Here is a 24,364-nt window from a genome sequence, read left to right as displayed (position 1 = left end):
TTAGCAATGGACTTTCTATCATGATGTTTCAAGATGTACTGTCTTTGACACAATAAACTCAAAACTCCTTGTCTCCCAAGAGAGAGTAGCCCTTGGTTTTGTGACACCTATTTTCTAAATGGGGATGTAGTAGTTAAGAGTGATGGCTTCTAATCTGACGAGCCAAGTTTGAATCCCCGCTCCTCCTCCACATGCTGGGTGACCTTGGGCTCGTCACAGCCCTGATAGTGGTGTTTTGACCAAGCAGTCCTGTCAGAGCTCTCTCAGCCTCACCTCCCTCACAGGGTGTCTGTTGTGGGGAGAGGAAGGAAAGGTGATTGTAAGCCGCTTTGAGACTCCTTCGGGCAATGATAAGTGGGTTATAAAAACCAACTCTTCTTTTTCTTCTAAGCTTCCAGCTAAGATGGGATACAACAATAATTGCAACCTCTACAGATCCTAAGCCTATTTCATTTGTCTTCCTCATTTTTCTGTAGCTGCGTTATGTTTAGAACATTTTCTCGTAACCCCCAGTCCTTATTATGTCAATGCATAATGTTTTCATTAAAGAATCACCTCAAAACTTTGTTTCAGCTTGATTCCTTGGTACCCTCTATGTTCAAAGTACCAGATCTTAAACTAATAGTATAGACTGTTCCTCTTCTTCTGAAGAGCAGAGAATCCAATAGTGGATTAGTTCACACCTGAACATGTATCATGCATTGTCCTGCCTGTGGAAATATATTTATTTGCTTCCTTTATACACTGCCTTTCTTCCCAGTGAGGACCCAAAGAAGCTTTCCTTTTATTTTCACAACAGCTTTGTGAGGTAGGTTAGGCTGAAGGTGTGTAAGTGGCCCAGGGTCACCCACCACGCTTCCATGGCAGAGTGGGGATTTGAATCTGGGCCTCCCAGAGCCTAATCTGACATTGTAACCATTCCAGCACACTGGCCATCCTGGGCCTATTCTACACACAATAGATAATGCACTTTCAGTGCACTTTAGAAGTAGATTTTCCTGTTCTGCATAGGAAAATCCAGCCGCGAAAGCTCTCTGAAAGTGCATTATCCTATGTGTGTGGAATGGGACCTGGATTAATCAGTGATAGTGATAGTTCATATCCCTCGATGCCAAGTCTAGCATAGCACTTTTCACTGGACATCCCTCACACGTTCAACTGAGAGTCATCTAGGTTTGTGTGATCAACTGGTATGAACCTGCAGGTGTGAATGATGCGCTTATGACTAATTTTTAAAAATAGTACTGGGACAACAAACTTTTTAAAAATGAGCACTGGTGAATGAATGGGTCCAATTGCTGGTTTCCCTTTTCTCCCGCAGCTGTTCAACACAACCATTGAAACATCTGAAAAACACAATGTTCTGGAGCGGCGCCTGGCGATATTGCTTAGTCAGACCCTCTACGCAACTTACACCAACGTTTCCCGAGGCCTTTTTGAGCAGCACAAACTCATCTACAGCTTCATGCTGTGCATTGAGATCATGCGGGAGAAAGAAGAGCTGACAGATGTGGAATGGAATTTCTTCCTCCGTGGGTCTGCTGGTTTAGATAAGGTATTGGGGGGGGGGGCAGCTGTTACGATTACTGAGACTTCGAAGCTTTGTGTCCTTCTAGCGACTATATGACAGGAGTCATTGTACCATCCCCTTTTTGTATAACTCTATTCAATAGTTTTTTTTGCATTCTCTTATTAGTACGGTCAAGGGCACGAGTTTGTTGTATTGGCACGAAGAGCATCGGTGTGGTGCAGCTGAGCTGCTGAGTGCCTTAACACAAGTAAAGGTGAAAATGGGGGGGGGGGGACAGGGGCCCCAAGAACAGCTCTTTCTAGGGCAGCAAGGGCAGAATGTCTCCTGTGTCAGTGCACTGCTGGACAGAGCTAACCAAACGGTATAGAACACAAGTACCGAATATCAAGAAACCTTTGGGCCAAGATCTGTGACCTTGTTTTTTCAGACAGGCTGTTCTAAAAGCTTTGAAGCCCAACATGGCTTGGGACTGCCTGCTCCCATACGACTCAGCACACTATCTGAGATCATCTTCTGAGGCCTTTCTCTGGTGTCCTCACAATTGTGCGTGGGATGGGTGGTGACCGGGGCTAAGGCTTTTCCGTGGCAGTTCCCCTCTTGGGGAGGTTCCACCCCAGCAATATTTGCATGGTTTTTAAGAGAGGAAGGAGTGGCTTTACTCAAACTTCCCAGCAATCAGACTTTTGTTCAGTGTGGCTTACTCCCAGGAAAATGTTTTTAAGGTTGTGCAAAGTTAAACTATGTTTATTATCTTAAGCATTCGTGGATTGCATTGAGATGATACCTACTTCTGTTTTTGCTCCCATCTTAAGTTTTCTCTTATCATGTTACTTGTTTTACTATCTTTGTTTTTAGAAGTTGTTACTGGCTTTGGGTTTTTCTTAATAACTTAGAAGGCTTTTTAGCAGAAATGGTATAATAGAAAGTTAAATACCGATTTTAGTGGAACTTGCTTCCAGATGACCGTCTTTGGATTTCAGCATTTCTTTCCCGCAGTAACAAGGAAATTTCCCAAGACAGCAATAAACTATATCTTTATTTTGAGATTTTTTTTTTCTAGCACAGTTATATTAAAGCTAATCAATTATTTGTATGTTCACTGTTCAGCCTTTCCTACATCACTTTATCCTAGGAACGGCCTGCCAAACCTGAAATTCCATGGCTTGACGAACATACCTGGTTCATGTGCTGTGACTTAGAAGAATCACTTCCTTGTTTTGCGGGAATTCAAAAGGACATAGTGTCAAAGCACATTTTCATTACATTAGGTAACATGATAAATCTGAAAAATAATATTGTAAAAAGAGTTTTCCTAACAACTTTCAGCATGTAGGATTGTTTTATGCTTATTGTTCTGATTGTTATTGTCTGATGTCTAGCCTATGTTGTGTTCCTTTCAGTTTTTTAATTTCCTGTACCATTGTGTTTCCCCCTCTCTGTAATTTGAATTTGGCATTTTGTCTTTGTGATGATTGCCCCCTGGATTAACAGGCTGTTAGTATCATGCAGTTAGCTTGTCTTTCACACAAGATGCCATCTTCTTCTTCTACAGATTAGAGCGGAACCATTAAAATTTCCTCCTGGCTTGCGGTCCAATATGTGTTTTCTAAACTGATTTCTACACAAAGGAAATCAAAGTACAGTGCTAACATTTTAATGCAAAGAAAGGTTACCTGCGCAATGCTGATTATCCAGCCAATTCACCCCATGAAAGACATTTCTGTTATTCCCTCCTTCCTCGACAGCACACTGCAACAGCATTCTCACCAAACCTTCAGTGCTATGTCGGTCCTATTCACACACCCGAATAACACAAGTATGATCGAACACCACATGTATTACCCAATGTTATGTGCCAATCTGAGTTAACTCATCCTGACATATTTGGGTGTTGTAAAATGCTTTTACAAACACATTTGGGTGGGGGGGGGAATCAAATCTGCCTCTTGTACATAGCCCATGAACATACAACCTTTGCTTACCAATCAGGAGCTAACCTTGAGAATGTGTTCTCTCTCCTGCTTTTTGGTGCCTCACCCTTTTAACAATAGTCCCAAAGTAGCATGTATTAAAAGTCTACAATATCCATCAAACACTGTGTCTCCCCCTCTCCCTTGTCTTCTTTGCTTCAACAATGGCTTGTGGTTACATTCTTCTGGGGCCATTGAAGTCAGTGGATTTAGAAGGATGTGACACACTCTGCCTAAAGTTGCACCAGTAGTGTCACGTTGGTGACAGCACTAACCATAGTTATTGATAATTACGATTCCTGCCTTAGCCAGTTTTTGAAACCTGAAGTGGATAAGTGGTTAAGAAGCAGGCATGACTGAGTTCAGCGCACACCTGTTTGGCATAGTCTCTTGGAAACAGGAATAGAACTGGACAAGAACCCAGATAAAGGAAGGACTGCGCATTTCCATGGCTGACACCAAGCCTGCTCTTTACAGAGCAGCCATTCTCTCTCCACCAGATCCAAGGCATAATTGAATGTTACCTGTAAACCTTGCTTCCATCAAGAATACGTGCACAACGTATTTGATTCCCCACTCCTCCACACGCAGCCAGCTGGGTGACCTTGGGCCATTCACAGTACTCTCAGAGCTCTCTCAGCCTCGCTTGCCTCACAGGGTGCCTGCTGTGGGAAGAGGGAGGGAAGGTGGTTGTAAGCCGCTTTGAGACTTCTTCCAGTAGTAAGAAGCAAGGTTCAAAACAACAGTTCTTCTTCCAGCACGTTCTGCATCAGTGTTCACAGCAGCATTCTTTGTCTAGCTTACCTGTTCAGAAAACTGCAAGTTGCTAAGGAACTGAACCCCCAGGTATTTTCTGGGGTGTTACATGACCGATAGAACTCCGACTAGGCTGGCTCTACCTGAATAATTATTTTCTTCTAGGAAGGTATTAACAAAAGGGCTTATCCTACTCCGTAGGGCAGCTTGACATTCCCGTCAACCCAGAAGACTGGGAAGACTACGAGACTTCAGTGGAAGACATGAAATCCACAGACCCATCCAGCATCCCTTGGGACTCCAGGCTGACCGAATTTCAGAAATTGATTGTGGTGAAATGCTTTATGGAAGAAAAGGTGAGCTTTCTGCAGATAATTTATTCTGAACGGGATGGGATGGCTATAAGTGGTTCTCCTGTACATTGTTTAATTGTCAATGGCAGCCTGGTGGGCATCCATTGAGTCAGAATGAGAGAGAGAGAGAGAGCGCTTTGGATCAAGACAGTGGATGGAAGGGGTCAGCCCTTTTAAGCCACTCTGATCTTCCAATAGCCTTCTTAGAGCTGCTGTCTTAATGACAGGTGGAAACACCCAGGCCCCATGTGCCATGGAATCCTTCCCTCTTTCCCCAGTTTTTACCATGTAGCAGGATACTCGGGCAAGGACAAGAACACAAGGGGCATTTATAATACTAATACGGGCCTGAGATGCCTGTTGCACCAACATTTGTATCTCTTCTCATTCGTTCCTGGGTTTGATCATATATTTGCAGAAGAGGAAAGATGGGGTGCTCCAGATGCCACTCACAGATATACCTCACTTTCTCACATCTCTCCTCTCCATTACAATTTATTGTAAAACAAGGGCTGAAAGGCACTCCTGCTGGAGGATAGATCCTGGGTGATATTGAGCATGCACCACTAAGCTGGTCTCTTGGAGGCAACGGAAGGACTCGTGCTTCTTCTCTGCTGTTGGTAACAGCAGCTGAGCCCTATGGGACCTAGAATCCAAACAGTGTCAGCCTGGATCAGGTAGCACCTGCAGCCTGCATTAGTGACCTGTCAAAACATGCCAATACTTGTCACACTTTCCATTAAGTTGCCATGAAAACCTAGCTGTAGTTTTGCAGGACATGAACCCTCAAAGGTACCAGAATACCACCTACTGGGTTGGATCCAAAGATGCTTTTCTGTTGTCAAGCAGTGTAAAAACAGAAGTTTGACTACCCCTGGTTTAGGCCATTGTTAATAAAGTACAGCCAAGATGTACCCGTGTTAAGTAGACAGTGCGCAGACACCTGAATTTGATTGCAGTATTGTTCCCATATGGTGCTGGAGAAGCATAATAGCAGAAGGGGTTCAAACGTACTTTCATTGAAACCATCCTATATCAGGAGTTTGTGGATTGGATCCATCCAGCTTGTTCATTCAAATAATTCCATCCTTATTGCAAACCCTATTCCATGAGGCTTTTCTCTATTTATGTATGTCCCATGGTCCTCAGTGCCGCTTTTGTGGTGGTCAAGAGAGATTTCCCTCTCCCTTTCACGACATCAGAAAAGCTAGCTGGAGCCAACCCTGTATCATAAAAATGCATAATCCCCCCCTCCCCTCTTATATTCTTTTTAGAATTGGAAATCCTTGCTCACAGTCTATAGGATTTCTTTAGCATTTCTGTTACGTTACAAATTTACCTTACCATAATTTTCATAGTCGTATTTGATTGCCGTTCATAAAAAAGGTAAAATTATATTTCTCTTTATCAGCATTCTTTGCATGCCTAAATTGGACACTTAATATTTATAGGTGGTTTCTGCGCTTACGGAATTCGTAATAGAAAATCTTGGGAAACAGTTCATTGAGAATCCTCCAGTTGACCTGGCAACCCTTTACCAAGACATGTCTCCTTCCACACCGCTCGTGTTCATTCTCAGTACAGGCTCTGACCCCATGGGCGCTTTCCAAAGGTTTGCAAAAGAAAGAGGATATTCAGAAAGGTATAAACCACGTCTTTTTAAAATTTTGTGTGCACTTTGACTGGGGGTTTTGTATGATCCACGGCGGTGTAAAAACAGAAGTATATGTTCATCGGTTTGCATTTCGATCCATGTTCTTTTTAAAGAGTTACAAAACGTTGCGAGATTTTGTGCCTGCGCGATGGCTCCTTTTTAATGTGGAAAGATTTTGAAAGGCTGCCAGGGATCGAAGTCTGGCTTTGATGCTGTGAATTGTGGTGTTCCATGAAGAACTTTAAACTGAAGTAGCAAAGTCACATCGTAGAGAGTTTGCAACTGTCTCAGCCTGAATTTCATATATCTTTAATAATACAATAAATAAGGTGGGTAAGGAGCTGGCGGCGAAAGAACAAGCTACAGTGAGTGCTACTAAAATCTACCGCATTACATATTCATGATGCACAAAGATGTTTGTATACTCAGCATGAAGTCAGCACTTATGGAGGGTTGAAAATGCCTCAGGAAAGAAAAAACCTTACTCACTCTTTAACATATTGTTCGCTGTCCTTTATAGTAGCTCCTTTGGTACCATTTTTTTCTCCCTAAAATTGTTGTCATCTTCTTGCATGCTTTGTAGTCCCAGAATTTGGGGTCACACTGTCACGCAGCGAATGAGATTTTGCCTTGTGGTGACATCATCGCCGGAGGCCAAACAGGCCCAGCTGTTGTTGCCGCCCTCAATGGCTGGAGACGTCAGGCAGCGAATGAGATTTTGCCTTGTGGTGACATCATCACCTGAGGCCAATCAGGCCGAGCTGTTGTTGCTGCCCTCAATGGCTGGAGACGTCAGGCAGCGAATGAGATTTTGCCTTGTGGTGACATCATCACTAGAGGCCAACCAGGCGCAGCTGTTGTTGCCACCCTCAATGGCTGGAGAGATGAGGAGGCATGTCCTCATTGCTGAGGCAACTGGGCCAGTGCTTTTCAGAAGCCACACTGCGCAAGATGGCAAAAAGGGCAGGGCTGTTTATTTAGTTTTACATCATTATTTCGAGCCAGACTGGCTACCCAGGCAATTTAGAACTCAGATTGATAGTAGTGTCCCATACAAATAAAGGAGCAGTTCTTGCCACTGAACAACATGTGAGACCCTGCCTGGAGTAGCAGTATAGGATGCTTTAGGATGCTTAGGGCTAATCCTGCGTTGAGCGGGGGGTTGGACTAGATGGCCTGTATGGCCCCTTCCAACTCTATGATTCTATGATTCTATATTGCAATCAGACAGAAGAAAATTCTCTGTTTGGCGGAAATATCGTTCTTCAGTAACTCATGCATTGGAAATGGATGACTGATGGCGAAAGAACAACACTTCTACCCTCACACCCAACCTGAAGCCTTTAGTTCTAGTGTAGTCCTGCTGCTGATCCACATGTAAGTGCAAGCACGGTGGCCTCTAAACTGGAGAACCGGGTTTAATTCCCCGCTCGTCCACATGCAGCCAGCTGGGTGACCTCAGGCTAATCACAATTCTCTTAGGGCTGTTCTCGCAGAGCAGTTCTGTGAGAGCTGTCTCAGCCTCACCTGTGTCAGGGTGGCTGTGGTGGGGAGAGGAAGGAAAAGGTATTCCAAAGGCCTCTTTCGAACTTTGGGTAGTGAAAAGCGGGGTATAAAAAAACCCTCTATCGCTACCTTGTTTCTGTTCTCCCGCCTTACTCCCAGATGCTGACAACCAGAGCAGAACTCCTTCACTCAAGCCGGCCTGTTAGCTCTGGCTGTTCCTCCCTCCTAACATCAGCAAAACAGCACAGGCATGTGGGAGCAATGAAGGCTAGGGTCCTCTCCCTTCTATAGGTCTCCTGCTGGCCAGGGCTTGCTTCTGCCATCTTTCTGTTGCTTCCCCCCCCCCCCCCCCGAAAGTACTGGTTGTTTGCTTCTGCAAGAAGGAAATATTCCCTCTCCTGTTAATGTTTTCATAGACCCTTTCAAGCCATTTCCCCATCACTAAAAGGAGGATGATTTTCTGGAAGGGTGTGAAAATGTCCACCAACTTCTCCACTCTCCCCACATATCAGAATGTGCCTAACCGTATTGAAGAGAGAGAAGCTGCCGTTTCCTGAGCGACTGGAAATCTCATTTTTCTGTTTTCACTCCTTTCAACCTCAATCAATTTCCCTTTTCCTTAACTGCTGGCATTCTTGGGTACAATAGGTCCGCCTGACATACCATCATTCTATAGCAGAGCACGAACGTCCGCATGGCAACATTTTGAGTATGCACGTGGCAACACACGTCCGCCCATTGGTGGCTTACGGTGATTCTGAATGCAGCCTGAGTGTTGGCTTTCAGAGGGCTCAGCATGGTTATTTTCTTCTGCCTTCCCCACGAGTCACAGGAATCTGTTAAAATTAACGTACACGTCGTCATAATCTTGTTTTTGCCCTTCTGCGCGGAAGGCCTAAAGACAAGCGGCTCTGCCAGCTTTCACAGGGCGGCAAGATCTCCCTTAGAATCAGGCTCTTTTAAAGAAATGTGCCGGCAATACTTAAACAAAGTCCACTGGACAATGAAAAAGCCACATCTTCACTGTAAAATTTCCACTGTAAAATTTCAAAGGTCTGCGGCTGCTGTGTTCACAGTGGAGGTGGCCGCTTGTATAAAAACGTCTTGCTAATCTACAAAAAATGCAAGTAACCAAGAGTAACTTGCAGTGCAATTATAAGGAGAGCTGCACATTTCTAAAGTCCATTGAAATCAGCAGCCACCAAAGGGTGTAACTCTGCTTTAGGACTGCACTGTTAGAGTGGGAATTCTAACCAAGCTGTTTTTCTCAAAAAAAAGGTATAGCCTCAAATGCACAATAGGGAACAATCTTGTTTTTCAGGCATACAGAGCAGGCTTCTGCTCTTGACTTCACTGAATATAGGAATGCTCAGAGGAACGTGAAGCTGCATTCAATCTGTTTGAAGTGAAGTTTTAAATATCTGTAATGTAAATCCGGACTCTGTCTTCCAGGGTGGAGTCCATTTCCTTAGGGCAAGGGCAAGGGCCGATTGCAGAAAAGATGATTAAGGACGCGCTGAAATCGGGCAACTGGGTGTTCCTGCAGAACTGTCACCTGGCTGTTTCATGGATGTTAGCGATGGAAGAGCTGATAAAAAGTTTTACAGAACCAAGTAAGTGATTCTTTTCAGGCCCACTATCTTTTACAGACAGTAGATCTAATTCAAAAAGCGGGGGTGATCTTTCAGAGCTAAGAAAGGGCTCGTCACACCGTTTGGTCTTTGCAAGTGAAAGGTGGCCTGAGGTTACCTAAATGAGAATTTAGGGCCAAATTATGCAGGACACCATTTTCCATAAGAATTTGACCATTTTCAAAATGCAGCGAGGGCTTGTGGTATGGCGGGGGAGCAAGCGATCTTGCTCTCTCCTGTACCTTCTCCAGTGCCAAAACAGCTCCTGCGTAGGTGCTTCAGTGCTTGAAAAGGCACGGGAAGGGGGAGATCACCTGGTTTCCCCCTGCACAGAAGGTCCTACCAGGATAGGCCCTCACAGCATTTTTTAAATGGTCAACGTTTTCTGGAAAATGGTGTCGGTGGCCACAGGTTGAAAAGCTGTAATGTGCAGTTTGGCCCACAGGTCAGATCAGCACCAAAGATTTCTACACTCTAAAAAAATGATGTCTGAACTACTTAAGCCTTGATTTCGCAGCATTTTTCTGGTTTGAACTTGGTTACTTGACAACTTGGGCAGCTGCGTGCAGCAGGGTTCATCTCCATTCATTGCCTTCAGTTTTATTATTGGGCCTTGCCACCCTGCCACTTTTCAAATGACACATAAAGTTGTATGCTATCATTTACTTTGTCTCCTTTAACAGTATTGTTGTTCTAGAACTGGCCTCCTGTGTATAAACGTCATGTAGAGCAAGTTCACAATTTTTTCTCCGTATACGTAATCTCTCGTTGCATTTTGGCTTTCCAAATTCATCTGCTTTTGTGTCATGTATTTCACATCTCTTGGGTTTTAAATCCTTCCCCAGTTATCGCCTGCAAATTTTAAAATTTGGCAGTATTTATGATTCCTCCTTGAAACCGTTAACTTGAGAAGTTAAGTAGTGTATGCAGTTGTGAGGCTCTAGGGTGGTCAAACTGCGGCCCTCCAGATGTCCATGGACTACAATTCCCAGGAGCCCCCTGCCAGCATTCGCTGGCAGGGGGCTCCTGGGAATTGTAGTCCATGGTCATCTGGAGGGCCGCAGTTTGACTACCCCTGTTCTAGGGCAAGGGTGGCCAAACTGTGGCTCTCCAGATGTCTATGGACTCATGGGAATTGTAGTCCATTGACCTCTGGAGAGCCACAGTTTTGGCCACCCGTGCCCTGGGGCACAATGCAGTGAGCTCTGATCTGGGCAAAACCCACTGAAATTAATTGGAAAGCGTGGGAACGTTGATTGTCAGGTTTCGCCCATAACTTTGCCCTGGCAAATGCCTTGAAGTTTCACTTCATTCTGAAACTGAATTTTCCTTTCAACACGGTTTGACTCTGCAATTATCTCTTTTTTTTTTAGACACGTCTATCCATGAAAGCTTCCGACTTTATTTAAGTTCCATGCCAAGTAATACCTTCCCTGTCACTGTCCTTCAGAACTCTGTCAAGGTAATATGTTTTAAAAATGTAAGTAAAATAGGTAGATAAATGCTTTAGCCTGTTAGGTTTTACATCCCGTTAACAGGCAACAGGAGTGTAAAAACGTTTTCAATGTTGTGTGTGAAAAAGGGCCCCCAGGGTTTGTCCTCTCTAGCTTTGCTGAATTTTGTGACACTTTTCTTATCAATGAAATGTCTGGCAAGATGCCTGACATGAGGGTCTTTTTTGATGTGGGACACATCTTCTGGCGCACCTCATCAAACAGATATGAATAAGGACATGACATCCTTAGTCCCGCCCATGGAGCACACCAATAGTTGTAGGGGGGCCAGCCAGCAGATGGGCCTGGGGGCCTAGTCAGCCACTGCGGGCACAGCGGAAGCCAAGGCAGAGAATGCCCCACAGCTGAGATCTTGGCAGCGGTCACACCAGCCCCGGGGACTTAGCTAGCTGCTGTGCATGCAGCAGAGGCCAAGCCAGAGGCTGCCCCGGCACCAAGGCCTTGGTAGCAGCCGCTCTGGCTCTGGGGGCCTACCCAGCCACTGCGAGCTCAGCAGGAGCCAAGGCAGCAGTAGAGGCCTGAGGACAAAGTAAACAGAAAGAAGAGGGGGAAGGGAAGGGAATGTGCATGTGTTTGGGAGGGAGGGAAACCAAGTAAAGAGTCAGAAGGGAGTCTGTGTGTGTGTGTCTGTGTTTGCAAGTGAGGGAGGGGGGAGGAATCAAGGAGGTTGGGAAACCAACAGGTAAGTGGGGGAGAAGGGCATCTCTCTGTTTGTTTGTGTGTGTTTGCAAGGGAGGGAGCCCTGACCAAGTAGCCCCAGAGCAGGTGTGTGTCCCACATACTTTCTGAGAGTCTGACTGTCAGTAGATTCGTTTTCTAACTCCTCACTGCATTTCCTCATTCTTCAGCCTCTGATACTACTCTTCTGCTTTGGAACAAAAACTCTGTACTTTGCTTCACAATTTTCACAAGGACACCTGGGTATAGTCTGCACGGAGATTTTTACTCGGTCATGGATAGAATAAATCCCTGCACTCTACACTAAATTCGATTTTGATTTTGGGTGCTTTAAGTTTTCCCTCTGCAACTGTGTGCAGTTGTGGAGGCCTCACTTCAAGAAGGACATAGATAAAATTGAAAGGGTACAGCGGAGAGTGACGAGGATGATCTGGGGCCAAGGGACCAAGCCCTATGAAGATAGGTTGAGGGACTTGGGAATGTTCAGCCTGGAGAAAAGGAGGTTGAGAGGGGACATGATAGCCCTCTTTAAGTATTTGAAAGGTTGTCACTTGGAGGAGGGCAGGATGCTGTTTCTGTTGGCTGCAGAGGAGAGGACACACAGTAATAGCTTTAAACTACAAGTACAACGATATAGGCTAGATATCAGGAAAAAAATTCACAGTCAGAGTAGTTCAGCAGTGGAATAGGCTGCCTAAGGAGGTGGTGAGCTCCCCCTCACTGGCAGTCTTCAAGCAAAGGTTGGATGCACACTTTTCTTGGATGCTTTAGGATGCTTAGGGCTGATCCTGCGTTGAGCAGGGGGTTGGACTAGATGGCCTGTATGGCCCCTTCCAACTCTATGTTTCTATGATTCTATATTCAGTGACTTACCAATTACAGTACAACCAGAATGGCTAAAGCTTACAGAGCAATTAATTGGCACTTGGAAGTTTCTGTGAGAGAGCTGTTTTCAGTCAGTGCAGTGTTAGAAATTTAGAATGTGTCAAAGTCTCTGCAAAATGCACATCTTAGGGAAAATCCCAGAATTAGAACCTTTTCTCTCTGAGCCTTAGCTATTACCTTTCCTCAGACTGACTCTGCCATTGATAGATAGTTGTATGCACCTACAAACAAGATAGCGATTAGCCAGAATTTAAAGTATAAGGATTTCTGTGGCTGGTGGGGGAAGAAAAGGCAAAAGTCAAAAGACAGACCAATCATGAATTACAGCTGCCTGGAAAACCAGCACTTCATAGTAATACTGCTGGCAGGTGCATTTCCCTGGCACAAAGACTTCCTAATGTATTTCCTGGAACATTTTAATTTTCCATTCTCTTCTGATTTTCAGCTTTCTCCCCCCCCCCTCCCCTCCATTGCTGTGGGTGTTTACGAAACTACCATCTATATTATTTATAGGTAGTGTCAAGTTACATCTATCAGCTACATTTCATAATAAATATGAAAGTGGGATTGCATTGTAATTGAATTCTTGATTTTCCTTCTTTTTAACTAAGCTGTGTGAAGCAAATTGGCAACTAACTACCGTGCTAATCAAAAAGTATATGCTGAACCAGAAAGCAACCAAAGTCTCACAACAATTTGGGTGGCTACAGGCTCATAAATACATTACGAAGTCATGTTCCCATAACATTATTGTGGCCAAGTGTTTTGCTCCAGTAGCCTGTACCCCTGGCCACAGATTATGAAGAAGAAGAGTTGGTTTTTATACCCTGCTTTTCACTGCCCGAAGGAGTCTCAGAGTGGCTTACAATCACCTTCCCTTCCTCTCCCCACAGCAGGCACCCAGTGAGGTAGATGAGGCTGAGAGAGCTTCTAACAGGACTCCTGTGTGAGAACAGCACTATCAGGGCTGGGACGAACCCAAGGTCGTCCAGCTGGCTGCATGTGGAGGAGCAGGGTAGCAAACCCCACTTGCCAGATTAGAACCTGCCACTCTTAACCAGTACCCCACACTGGCTCTCTAACTCATATATTTTCAATTTATTTTGTCCCTCTTAGGGTATTGTGTTAAATACCATTGCATATCTTTTACTTTCCACAGCTTGGTTGAATGAACTCATCCAGACAGGAATGCCATTAAAGAATTGGGACCTCAGTTTGGAGTTGAGGACTCTTAAGGGCTGACGGTTGCCCCTTGTATGAAAAAAAGCAGGTAGCCAATATGTGCCATCAGCCCTTAGGGCTTTCAACTCCATATTGACGCTGACTAGTACAAAAACCTGCTCCGTCCACCTCATCAGGATCCATGGGTTTCCAGGCAAGCCTGGATCTTTTAGCATATGTACATTTTATTCAGCTCTGTTTCTGATGAGGTGCAGTGACTGTGAGATGTGTGCATGCCTGGGAGGCTCCAGGGCCCCTCTGCCCAGCCTGCAGCCTATTTAATACAGACTTCCCTGCTAAGAAGTCACTCAGTATGAGCTGAGAGCTGATTCATGTTACAGAGTTAAAAAGCTCGAAAGCTCGCGTACCTCATCCACATTATGCTAAGTCAAGAAAAATGCAGTTTCCATGTTAACTGCATTCCTAAAAGTGTTGCATGTCTGTGCAAGAGCATCCAAAGCTTCTCTATATACAGCAGCCTTAACAACTTCTCTCCTTTTTGCAGCATCAGGAACAGTTTTGCTTGGGTGTCTGAAAGGGCTGTGGAGGGCTTGCTGAGCCAGTCTTCTCTCCATATGCAGAATGGGGCAGGAGGAGGAAAGTGGCACACATCTGTCTGCAGTCACAGTTTGCACTGAACACAATTGCACCTTCATTCATGTTCAAAGCGAGCGTATTCCTTTCACCTCTGCCAGCCCCTTTTGACAAATCTTCTCCCCACATTCTGCTGCTACCTCCTCAGCAGATAATTTTATCCAGTTGTATTACTTGCTTTTCATCCAGTGAAAGGGAAAGACAATTGGGGACCGGTTTGTTGTTTGCCACAGACTTCCTCTACTTTACGAGAGCAAGTTCTTTGGCTGCCTTCCAAAATGTTTTATTTTCACTGGAGAAAAGAAAAGATCCAAAGGTAATACCTATTTATGTTTCGGAAATACGAGTCTTCGCTCACAACTTGATCACAAGTGAGCAGTTTTCATGGAGCTAGGGAAGGACAACAAGGGTCATTTTTGTTTGGGAGCAGTCCTGGGGTTGGATCCAGCAGCAAATTTCTCCTTAAAGGAAGAAGGAGGCCATTTTTGCCAGTTCTACCCTCCTGCTGCAGACTTCTGATTCCCCCTGGGCATCCCATGGAGGCATTTTGGACAGGAGTGGGCGGAAGGAACAAGAAGTCCCACTTGATGGACAGAAATTCCTTCAAACAGCAGAGGATTTCTTCTGGATCCAAGCCCCTGTATAATAGTTGTGATAGTCATTCTGGATTTGTAAGTGAAACGTATTCATCTCCATCACAGTGATTATCATCATTTACCGTTTCTCTGGTTACATTACTCGTAGAATCATGGAGTTGGAAGGGTTCTCCTGGGTCATGTAGTCCAGCTTCCTGCACAATGCAGGAAACTCACAACTGTCTGCCCACCCACAGTGACCACAATTTCATGCCCAGATTATACCTCCCCCCCCCCAAGAAAACAAGAATCCCTGGCCAGCCTGGCCTGGAGGAAAATCACCTCCCAACCCCAAAGTGGCAATCAGCATTTCCCTCGGCATGCAAGAAAGGGCCACAAGAGCCGAGCACTGACGCAGCCCTTCCTGCCCACCCACTCTCAATCTGCCTAAGTTTACAGAATCAGCCTTTCTGTCAGATGGCTATCCAGCCTCTGCTTAAACACTTCCAAAGAAGGAGAAGCCCGTTCCACTGAGGAACTGTTCTAACCACCAGGAGCTTCTTCCAGATGTTTAGCCAAAAATTCTTTTGTATTAATTTCAACCCATTGGTTTTGGTCCGACCCTCTGGGGCAGGGGTAGTCAAACTGAAGCCCTCCAGATCTCCATGGACTACAATTCCCATGGGAATTGTAGTCCATGGACATCTGGAGGGCCGCAGTTTGACTACCCCTGCTCTGGGGCAACAGAAAACAACTCGGCTCCATCCCAGATGACCAACACGGCTACTCATTTGAATCTAGCCTTTTAAGTACTTGAAGATGGTTATTATATTATCTCTTAGTTCTCTTCAGACCAAGCTCCCTCAGACTTTCCTCATTTGACTTGGTCTCCAAACCCCTTACCATCCTCATTGCCCTCATATAATAGGTCCTTAAAACTCTGCAGAAAACATAGCTACTTGAAAAAAAGTTAATCGAGCATGAATTCTGCCACTCCCACCTATTTGAATAATGCTACCTGTGGCTAGAATTCTTCCTTTCATCGGGGCCCGGCTTCTATCAAGCCCCTATGTATGATCTTAACATTTTCATCTTTAAAGACTGCAAGAAAGAAGCCTCCTCTGTAGCATGTTCTTTCTTTAATTATCCTCCTTGTAAATGTATTCCTTATTTCTCCCTCTTGTGTAAGTTTCTTTTCCAATTTCTGCCTGCTCTAAATTTCCTTATTTTCCTAATATAGCCTTTCATTTCCATATGCGTCCTGGGGTAAGCAATCGATATATTAACTTGGTTTAGAACCTGGGAGCATTCCTCTGAGCGGAAAATACAATTTGCATACAGATAGCTACTAATTCATGCATTAACTCGACAGCATAGTAAGCAACTGGAAAACAAACTGGCCTAGCCCCCAGGGCTGTGCATGCAAATGAATGCCGCGGGACATATTCGGCAACCACTGCTTTATAGTGACATCACAGCCCATCGTGTTCCATTTGCAGTTCAGGAATATGACTCTGGGTTGGCAAAAAAGTCAGTCTAGATGTTTAGGGATCTGCCCGGTAAGCATGTCAATGTATCGTGTGCATTTCAGGTCACCAACGAACCTCCCAAAGGACTCCGTGCAAACATCAGGCGAGCGTTCACCGAAATGACAGGTTCATTTTTTGAAGAAAATATCCTGGGGAAAACGTGGAGAAAAATAATTTTTGGCATTTGCTTCTTCCATGCAATCGTTCAGGTATCTCTTCCTCTTCTTAAACGACGAAAAGAGGCGGAAGCAAGAGACAGTTTGGTACAAGTTGTACCATTTGAAAGTCTGTATGCTACATTTCCTCACACGGGCCTAACGTGTTCTCATCCCACTGTTCTCCCCACCACAGGGCAGTGGAGGGGGGGGGGGGCTTTCCCATTTTCTCAGAACTGTAACCACCCAGCAGTATTTCTGGAAAGCTCCTGTAGTTCTGATGCAAAAGCTGTAAAAATATTGCCTTTGCGCCAGTATTAATCTAACAATACGGTAAGGCTCCCCATAAAATTCAAACCTGCTGCTACCTAAAAATGTTACGTTAATTATAGTCAATTTAAAGGAACAAGTATTGTCACATTTTCTCAAAGGGAGAAATATAATTCTCTTTTACTGTATGTGGGAACAGATCTTAATGGGCTAATAGAAGTCATAAAGCGCATATCTAGCAAAGAGAAGGGAAAGTGTTCCGAAATAATAAAAAGATGAAGGCAGCTCCTCCTACACCAAGCCCCTGTTTTAGTGTTTCCCCTCTGCGGTCTCTTTTGCTTCGCATTGATAGAGGAAGCATCAGAGAGAGGTTTGAGCCCCCCGGGTCTAAATGCTAGTTTTATGTACCAAAAGAAAACCATACGATGGGATCTAACCAGCATTTTCACTCAGTGTCTCCCAATTCCGCACCTTACTAAAACCCCCATTCCTTGGGGAACTTATTTATACAGATCCCTTGATCCCCAGCACAGCCTTTTTTGGTAGTTAAGGGGTACTTCCTGCTCCCCTTGTCACCAATGAAAAAGCCAGCTGGATCCAGACTGTAATCTATAGAAGATAATCTATAGATGTTACCTCATTATCATTGATGTTTATTTAAAAATATTAGAGGAATATTTCAGCATTAAAAATTCTGCCGTGCTCAGAGGTTTTACCTGTAATGAGCCAAAAGTCTCATAGTCAGCTTTTTTGCAATGCTGAGGGGGTTGAATCAGAAACCAGGAATGCCTTGATTTCTGCAGGTAATATCTAGAGTTTTCTGGACTTGAGAGTTCCAAAATTTAATGCAGCTTTAAGGCTTCGCTACTCAAGTTGAAACTGAGGAAACCCAGGTTCGAACCCCGTCTCCCTGAATGACTTTGTGCATGTCATTCTCTGTCAGCCTAAACTGCCTTGAAAAAGTTGCTGTTAAGGATGAAATAATATAGTGGAGAACCGTGCATGCCATGCTGCTCTCTGTGGGTGAAGGACAGGATTTTAAGAAGAAGAAGAGTTGGTTCTTCTATGCCACTTTTCTTTACCCGAAGGATTCTCAAAGCAGCTTTCAGTCACCTTCCCTTTCCTCTCCCCACAACAGACACCCTGTGAGGGAGGAGATGCTAAGAGGGCCCTGATATTACTGAAGAAGAAGAAAAGTTGGTTGTTACATGCTGCTTTTCTTTACCCAAAGGAGTCTCAAAGTGGCTTACAATCACCTTCCCTTTCCTCTCCCCACAACAGACACCCTGTGAGGTGGGTGAGGCTGAGAGGGCCCTGATATCACTGCTTGGTCAGAACAGCTTTATCAGTGCTGTGGGAAGCCCAAGGCCACCCAGCTGGCTACATGTGGGGGAGGAGCGGGGAACCAAACCAGGCTCGCCAGATTAGAAGTCCGCACTCCTAACCACTACATCCAGCTGGTACTAAGTTACAATAGTTTTGAAAAGAGACATCTCAGATTTTGGAAGCAAAAAATCATTCTGTTTATATGTACGGATTACATAGCTCCCAGAATTATACAGGTTTTATACTTCTTCCCTCACTTCCTTCACCACACAAAGGAATTATTTATTATTGGAGAGGGGAATGAAGCAATTATTATTCTAATAAAAGGAAAGCAACAGGAGATTGTATCATATAATCAGACATACTAAAATATCTGCGTTGACTGTGACTCTTCTAGGAGAGGAAGAAGTTTGGGCCTCTTGGATGGAACATATGCTACGAATTTAACGACAGTGACAGAGAATGTGCCTTACTGAACCTCAATCTGTATTGTCAAGAGGGAAGAGTACCCTGGGATGCCCTTACTTATATAACAGGTAGGATATCCAAAGATTAATAATAGCAGCAAAAGCCACTATAAATAATTACTCAAACAATGGCTTGGATCTAGAGTTACTTTAGGTAGTTCATGCTTTTTATTGGCTTTTATTCTTCGTTTCCTTTGAACAACAGTTTATTGCAGTATTTTTATCCCAGTTTTCTAAATTAATATTTATCCTGAATAGCTAACCCTCCAACAATTAAACTGTATATGATTCTAATAAAACTGTCCCGTCTCAGTAGCGTATGATTTTTGAAAAGATCACTGTGACATAGAAAGAAAAAGAATCCAATTCAACATGAGACTCACACTTAACAGTAAATAAAAAGGTCTTTGCATGGCCTCTAAATGTTAATTTCAGAAGTGACAGGTAGAACTCTCTGGTGAGATTCACGATGTATTTTTCGTTGACCGAGCTGGCATTTAATAACAGCATCTGAAGATGTAAGGGTGCATCTCCCTTGGTTGAGTGAAAGAGAGACTGGAAAAGGGGAGAGACTTCCCACGTCTGACCTCTCTTCCCCTTGCGTGGCTGTCATTTTCTCTTAATTGCCATTTATTTAGGTATATTGATCATATGTCGTGTGCCTAATGTAGGCAGGAGATCCTACGAGTGTCCGGCAGCCACGCAAGAGACCTTCAGAGGTGGTTTGCCATTGCCTGCTCCCATGTCATGGCCCTGATACTCACTGGAGGTTTCCCTTGCGAGTGCTAGCCAGGGCTGACCCTGCTTAGGTTCCGAGAGCTGATGGAATCGGGCTTGCTGGGCTCTCCTTGCCCGTATCTACTGCAGCTGAGGTGCTGCCAATCTCCTGAAACATATTGTAACAGGGAAAAAAAGAGAGAGTGGAGGTGGGCGAGACCAGCAGCCCACAAAGGCAGCAGTTCCTCTCCCTGACCGAAGCACTCCTAATTAATCATTCCAGCATCTCCCCTTATTAAGCTTTCCAACATAACTAGCCTGCACTTGGCCCACAGCACCTAGACCAGGGGTAGTCAACCTGTGGTCCTCCAGATGTCCATGGACTACAATTCCCATGAGCCCCTGCCAGCATCTGTAGTCCATGGACATCTGGAGGACCACAGGTTGACTACCCCTGACCTAGACGTTTCCCTGCTTCTGCTCACAAGAGTCCTATCGCTCAGTGTCTCACTAACCTTCTGTGGTGCTCAGATCCAGCTGCAGCCGCTAACTGACATTGCTGAAGCCGCCAAAGGCAGGAGAGGTAGCAAGAAGGTGCCCTTCCGTCCTATGTAGACCAGAGCTAGCAGAGAACCCTGTTCTCCAAACACCTGGCAATTGTCATTGACATTTGCAGTCGCCTCTATTAAATGGGAGCCTTTTTTCTTTTCTAGCTCAGCACCGAGGTAAAAACGATGTTAAATGAATAATGAAAGAATCAGCAGAGCATGAACCTGAATGTCTGTCCATTCTCAGGATGGGTTTGCCTTTGTGGGGTGGCAGCTGTGGTTGAAGAAATGCCTGGGTTGCCCAGAGTCCTTTGCCTATCTCTCTGGATCTTGGCCAATACCTTTCCAAAAGACAACAGGGATTCAGAATGAAGACACACGCCATGGGACCAGTTTAGGATCCTACCCCATCCTCAAAAATTTCCCATCCCAGTAGGGTTGTGTGCAGCAGCATCCAAATTGGCCGTACCAGGACGACGCAGCCCGCGCCACGCCGTGGGGAGTAGTGGAGGCGCAGGTGCCGGTGCATAACTCGGCACACACATGCAGGCGCGGAGCTGTGCACATATGCAGGCTTGGCGCGGCGCTGGCTGTGTTGGCCTGGAACAGCCAATTCGGATGCCACCGCGCACAACCCTACTTCCCAGACTGTAAAATCTCCAGGAATCTACATCACACTCATTTCCTCTCCTTACCTTTCCCTCTTCCTTTTAGCTGACATTCAGCCTCTCTCCACCTCTCCTCTTTCTATTTTGTCCTCATGGTGCCTCATTTTGACCTGCATGTATTTTGCATGTCTGTTCTCTTCGTGGAAGCACACTTACTGTGTCAGCAGGTGGCTGAGTGCTTGTTGCTTTTGGGATTGGCATGGGAGCCAGGCGCTTTACTATGAGCTACAAGGACAAGCTTAGGAAGTTGCGAGAAATTGTCAGGGACGAGGGTGTATCTACAGATGATTTGGAACTCACAGCCCTTGCAGGAGTTTGAGTAGCTGATCCCCGCCCCCTTCTCAATGACATTCAGCTTTTCTCAACTTTCTGTCCCTTCAGGGACAATCAATTAATATATGACAAGGAATATAATAGCATTCTACAAGCAAAAATCTGATCCACTGGAAGACTGTTAAGTGGGGGAAATATTTTCTCTCTATCTATAATGCTATATTTTCTGGGGGGGATTATTTTGTAATTAGCGAGTGTATCTCTGTTCTCTCTCTCTCTCTCTGCAAGAATCTTGCTTTTAAAGCTACAGCTCAAAAGAGATTTTTACACTTCATGGTTTTCTGGTGAAAGGTACATGCCTGAGTAATTGGAGTGTCACTTCCTTATGATGCCAGAGCTATTCCACTGACTGAATTACATAATGCCGAAGTCGTTAGCTATGTGTCCCTGCAGATTCTCTGCATTCATCGCATTGTTAAATAGGAACTTAGAGAGAGGATTTCTGTAATTCCATAGATAACACTTTTGGGGGGGGGGGCTTTGGAAAAGCTTTTTGCTTCATGGCTTTATTGATAGACTGAGACCAGGGAATGTGGCTTGGAAAGCTAAATCTGAACAGTACAAATGCCCCAGATTTACTGATTCTGTTTATACCTCAGTGTCAAGACAGCACTATGGCAGATGTGCAGTCACTTTGGACCTGCCTGCCCTGTGCATGCAAAGCTCTGGGTGTGCTTGTGGGTCTAAGTACAGCAGAGGGAACACTGGTTTACCATATGAGGACTATCATAATGGCATAAATGAAGACAATGCCAGTAAACTCACAGCGCAGAGTCCCTAAATGGCACTTCCCCACTTTGCACATGATGTCTTCTTAACTCCTGACAAAACAGCAGCAAAGAGACATGAATTTACAAAATGGCACGCTCCACGTCTGATCTACATGCACACAGCACTTTTTTTTTTGCCTGCTAGGCATTTTGTGCTGGGATGGCACTCTTACAAGAATCCTGGAAAATATATGAAATATATATGAAAAACTTAGTGAATTGGATGTTTATTAAGCTTAGAACATTTGCTGAAAGAGAAGCAGAAACTAGTTTATAGTGCTTTGGGCAATGCATACTCCTTGTAAATATAATGATTTTATTTCCAGATTAGATTTGATTCAACTAAAATTAAAATTGCATTTCACTTACATTGCAGAAAGTACATTTCATATTTTATTACTACCTATATCCTGGCTAGTTTGCCCAGGAGCTTGAGTTGTCCTTTACCAGTTTGGTGTAGTGGTTAGGAGTGCGGACTTCTAATCTGTCATGCCAGGTTCAATTCTGCGCTCCCCCACATGCAACCAGCTGGGTGACCTTGGGCTCGCCACGGCACTGATAAAACTGTTCTGACCGGGCAGTGATATCAGCGCTCTCTCAGCCTCACCCACCCCACAGGGTGTCTGTTGCAGGGAGAGGAATGGGAAGGCTACTGTAAGCCGCTTTGAGCCTCCTTCGGGTAGGGAAAAGTGGCATATAAGAACCAACTCTTCTTCTTCTTCTACCAGGGCCCTTCCAAGACTCACTTGGCAAAGAAATCTCCCACATAAAGTGTTGCAGTCCCAAGGAGGGTTATAACAGCCAAAGGAGCCGTTTTATGCAAGGGCAAAGAGGATACAGAGACTAGGACAATAGCAAGAGAATGTGAATCCCCTTAATACTTCAGTGAGGACAAACACTGGAGCAGGAAATATGCATTAAGGACTGCTCATCCCAGCAGTCCTTACTGTCCCTCTCTCTTCACCATAATCTAGCTTCTTTGGCAGTGATCAGGGAGATATTGAATTCTGTCACTTTCTAGAGCACATCTGTGACAGTGATATTGGCAGACCCCCTCAGTGTGCAAATCACTGGTCCTGTTCACTACATGCTTGTGCTGGTCAAACAGCGAGCAGGTTGCAACTCTGCCGGAGGTAGGCAATAGTCCAGCCGATCTACACTGGTCACTACAGCTGTCAGTTTTCCTGGCTCAGCAGGCAGTTGACACACCACTGTAAATAAAATCCACCCAAGCCTCTCTCCCCGTTACAGGGAAGGGGCCAAATGAAAGACAAGGGAAGTCCTGTTCTGTTGGATAATAATAATATTTTATTTTTATAGCCTGCCCTTCCTAGTTGACTCAGGGTGGGTAACAACTGGCATGTATATACAATGAAGCTACATTAATAACAGTTGATAATAATTTAACTTTCCAAACTAAATTATTAATTAATTGATATTAAATTGTACTAGGCAGAAGGCCCATTGCAATCAGAAATGCAATGGGCACTAGCAGTGCTGGGCAGGTGGGCGGGCGGTGCCTGGCAGCCCCCTCTCCCTCTCCCCCCCACAGCACCAAAAGGCCTGGTGCCTGCCACCCAAGCCTCGGAGCACCGCTTGGGCGTCCAGCAGCCCCATCACCCCCCCCCCCGAAGACACTGAAAGGCCTGGCGCTGACCAGCCAAGCTCAGAGTGCCGCTCGCACAGCACACTGAAGCTTGGGCAGTGGGGACCCAGCAGCCACCTCGCCCTCCCCCCCCATGGCACCAAAATCCCCCCCCCGAATGTTAAAGGCCTGCTCAAGTCCAGCGGCCTCCGAGGCTTTGCCAGGCTGGTGTTACCCAAATTGCTGGACTCGTGTCCTAAAACACGTATCTTTGAGCTTGTGGGGAATATTAGCTCAAATGCTGCGAGAGGGGGGTAACTTAGCGTTATCGGATCGTTACCTTTGTATACGAGGGTTATTCCACCTGTAGGAACTCAAGGCAAACACAGATTTAAATGGTAAAATGTTAATATAAGCTTTTATTGAAAGGAAAATAACAAAAGTACACACAAATAGCTAACACACACATACAAGCAGTCATATAGAGAAGGGGGAGGAAGAGTGGAAGGCTTGATAGTTACCTGTCCGAGGAGTGGTGGGTCAGAGGAAGGAGCACGAACCAGCGTGGGAGGTCCCGGGTTGGAAGACACTCAGAGTGGCTGTGGGAAGCCACAGTTTTTATAGGATTTTGGGAAGGGGGCTATGTGACAAGGCTCAGGTAAGCATGTGCTGGAAGTTTCCAGGGTCCCCAGAAATTAGGACAATACCTGGCCAAGCGGGGGGGGGGGGGGGGGGGTGATGGCCGTAAATGGATTTGGATAAAGGTATTAATGGCTCTGAGGAAGAGAGCCATCAAGTCTAGCTGGCAGGGTGTGGGGAGGAGATTTCCCCTGGCAGAGGGGCCAAGTGTGAAAAATGTTGCAAGACAAAGGATTTTCCTAGGAGCCCTTAGGCAAACAGGAGGAAGCCAGTCCACTCACTTAGAAATACAATGGGGGGGGGTGAGCTGATGCAAGCTTGAGTCCAGAGGCATCTCTGGGTCAGGCAAAGGCTGTCATTCCAAACCTAAGGCAGAGAGCAAGATTTCTAAGATGGAGTCTGGCCTGGCTTGGCTGACCCTAGCAGTGTCATGGCTTTAGCTTAAGCCTAGACTATTGTGGGGTGCCATTGGTTATAGAAGACAGTGTG

The 24,364-nt window shown here is 45.2% G+C and overlaps 1 protein-coding gene across 2 annotated transcripts in view; it reads left to right on the top strand.

The window, feature by feature from the left end:
• Positions 1–24,364, top strand: part of DNAH6 (dynein axonemal heavy chain 6) — a 212,847-nt gene that overhangs the window by 136,716 nt on the left and 51,767 nt on the right. For both annotated transcript variants that reach the window (XM_077345452.1, XM_077345451.1), the window contains exons 61-68: positions 1,322–1,555; positions 2,664–2,799; positions 4,459–4,613; positions 6,062–6,252; positions 9,223–9,383; positions 10,775–10,863; positions 16,460–16,606; positions 18,546–18,684. In XM_077345452.1, the coding sequence (XP_077201567.1) occupies positions 1,322–1,555; positions 2,664–2,799; positions 4,459–4,613; positions 6,062–6,252; positions 9,223–9,383; positions 10,775–10,863; positions 16,460–16,606; positions 18,546–18,684 (1,252 nt within the window). The remainder of the gene's footprint in view (positions 1–1,321; positions 1,556–2,663; positions 2,800–4,458; positions 4,614–6,061; positions 6,253–9,222; positions 9,384–10,774; positions 10,864–16,459; positions 16,607–18,545; positions 18,685–24,364) is intronic.

The sequence above is a fragment of the Paroedura picta genome, chromosome 7 (genome assembly GCF_049243985.1).
Source record: "Paroedura picta isolate Pp20150507F chromosome 7, Ppicta_v3.0, whole genome shotgun sequence".
Taxonomy (NCBI): domain Eukaryota; kingdom Metazoa; phylum Chordata; class Lepidosauria; order Squamata; family Gekkonidae; genus Paroedura; species Paroedura picta.
The sequence above is the reverse complement of the archived record's forward strand: the minus strand, read 5'-3'. Positions and strand labels throughout refer to the sequence as shown.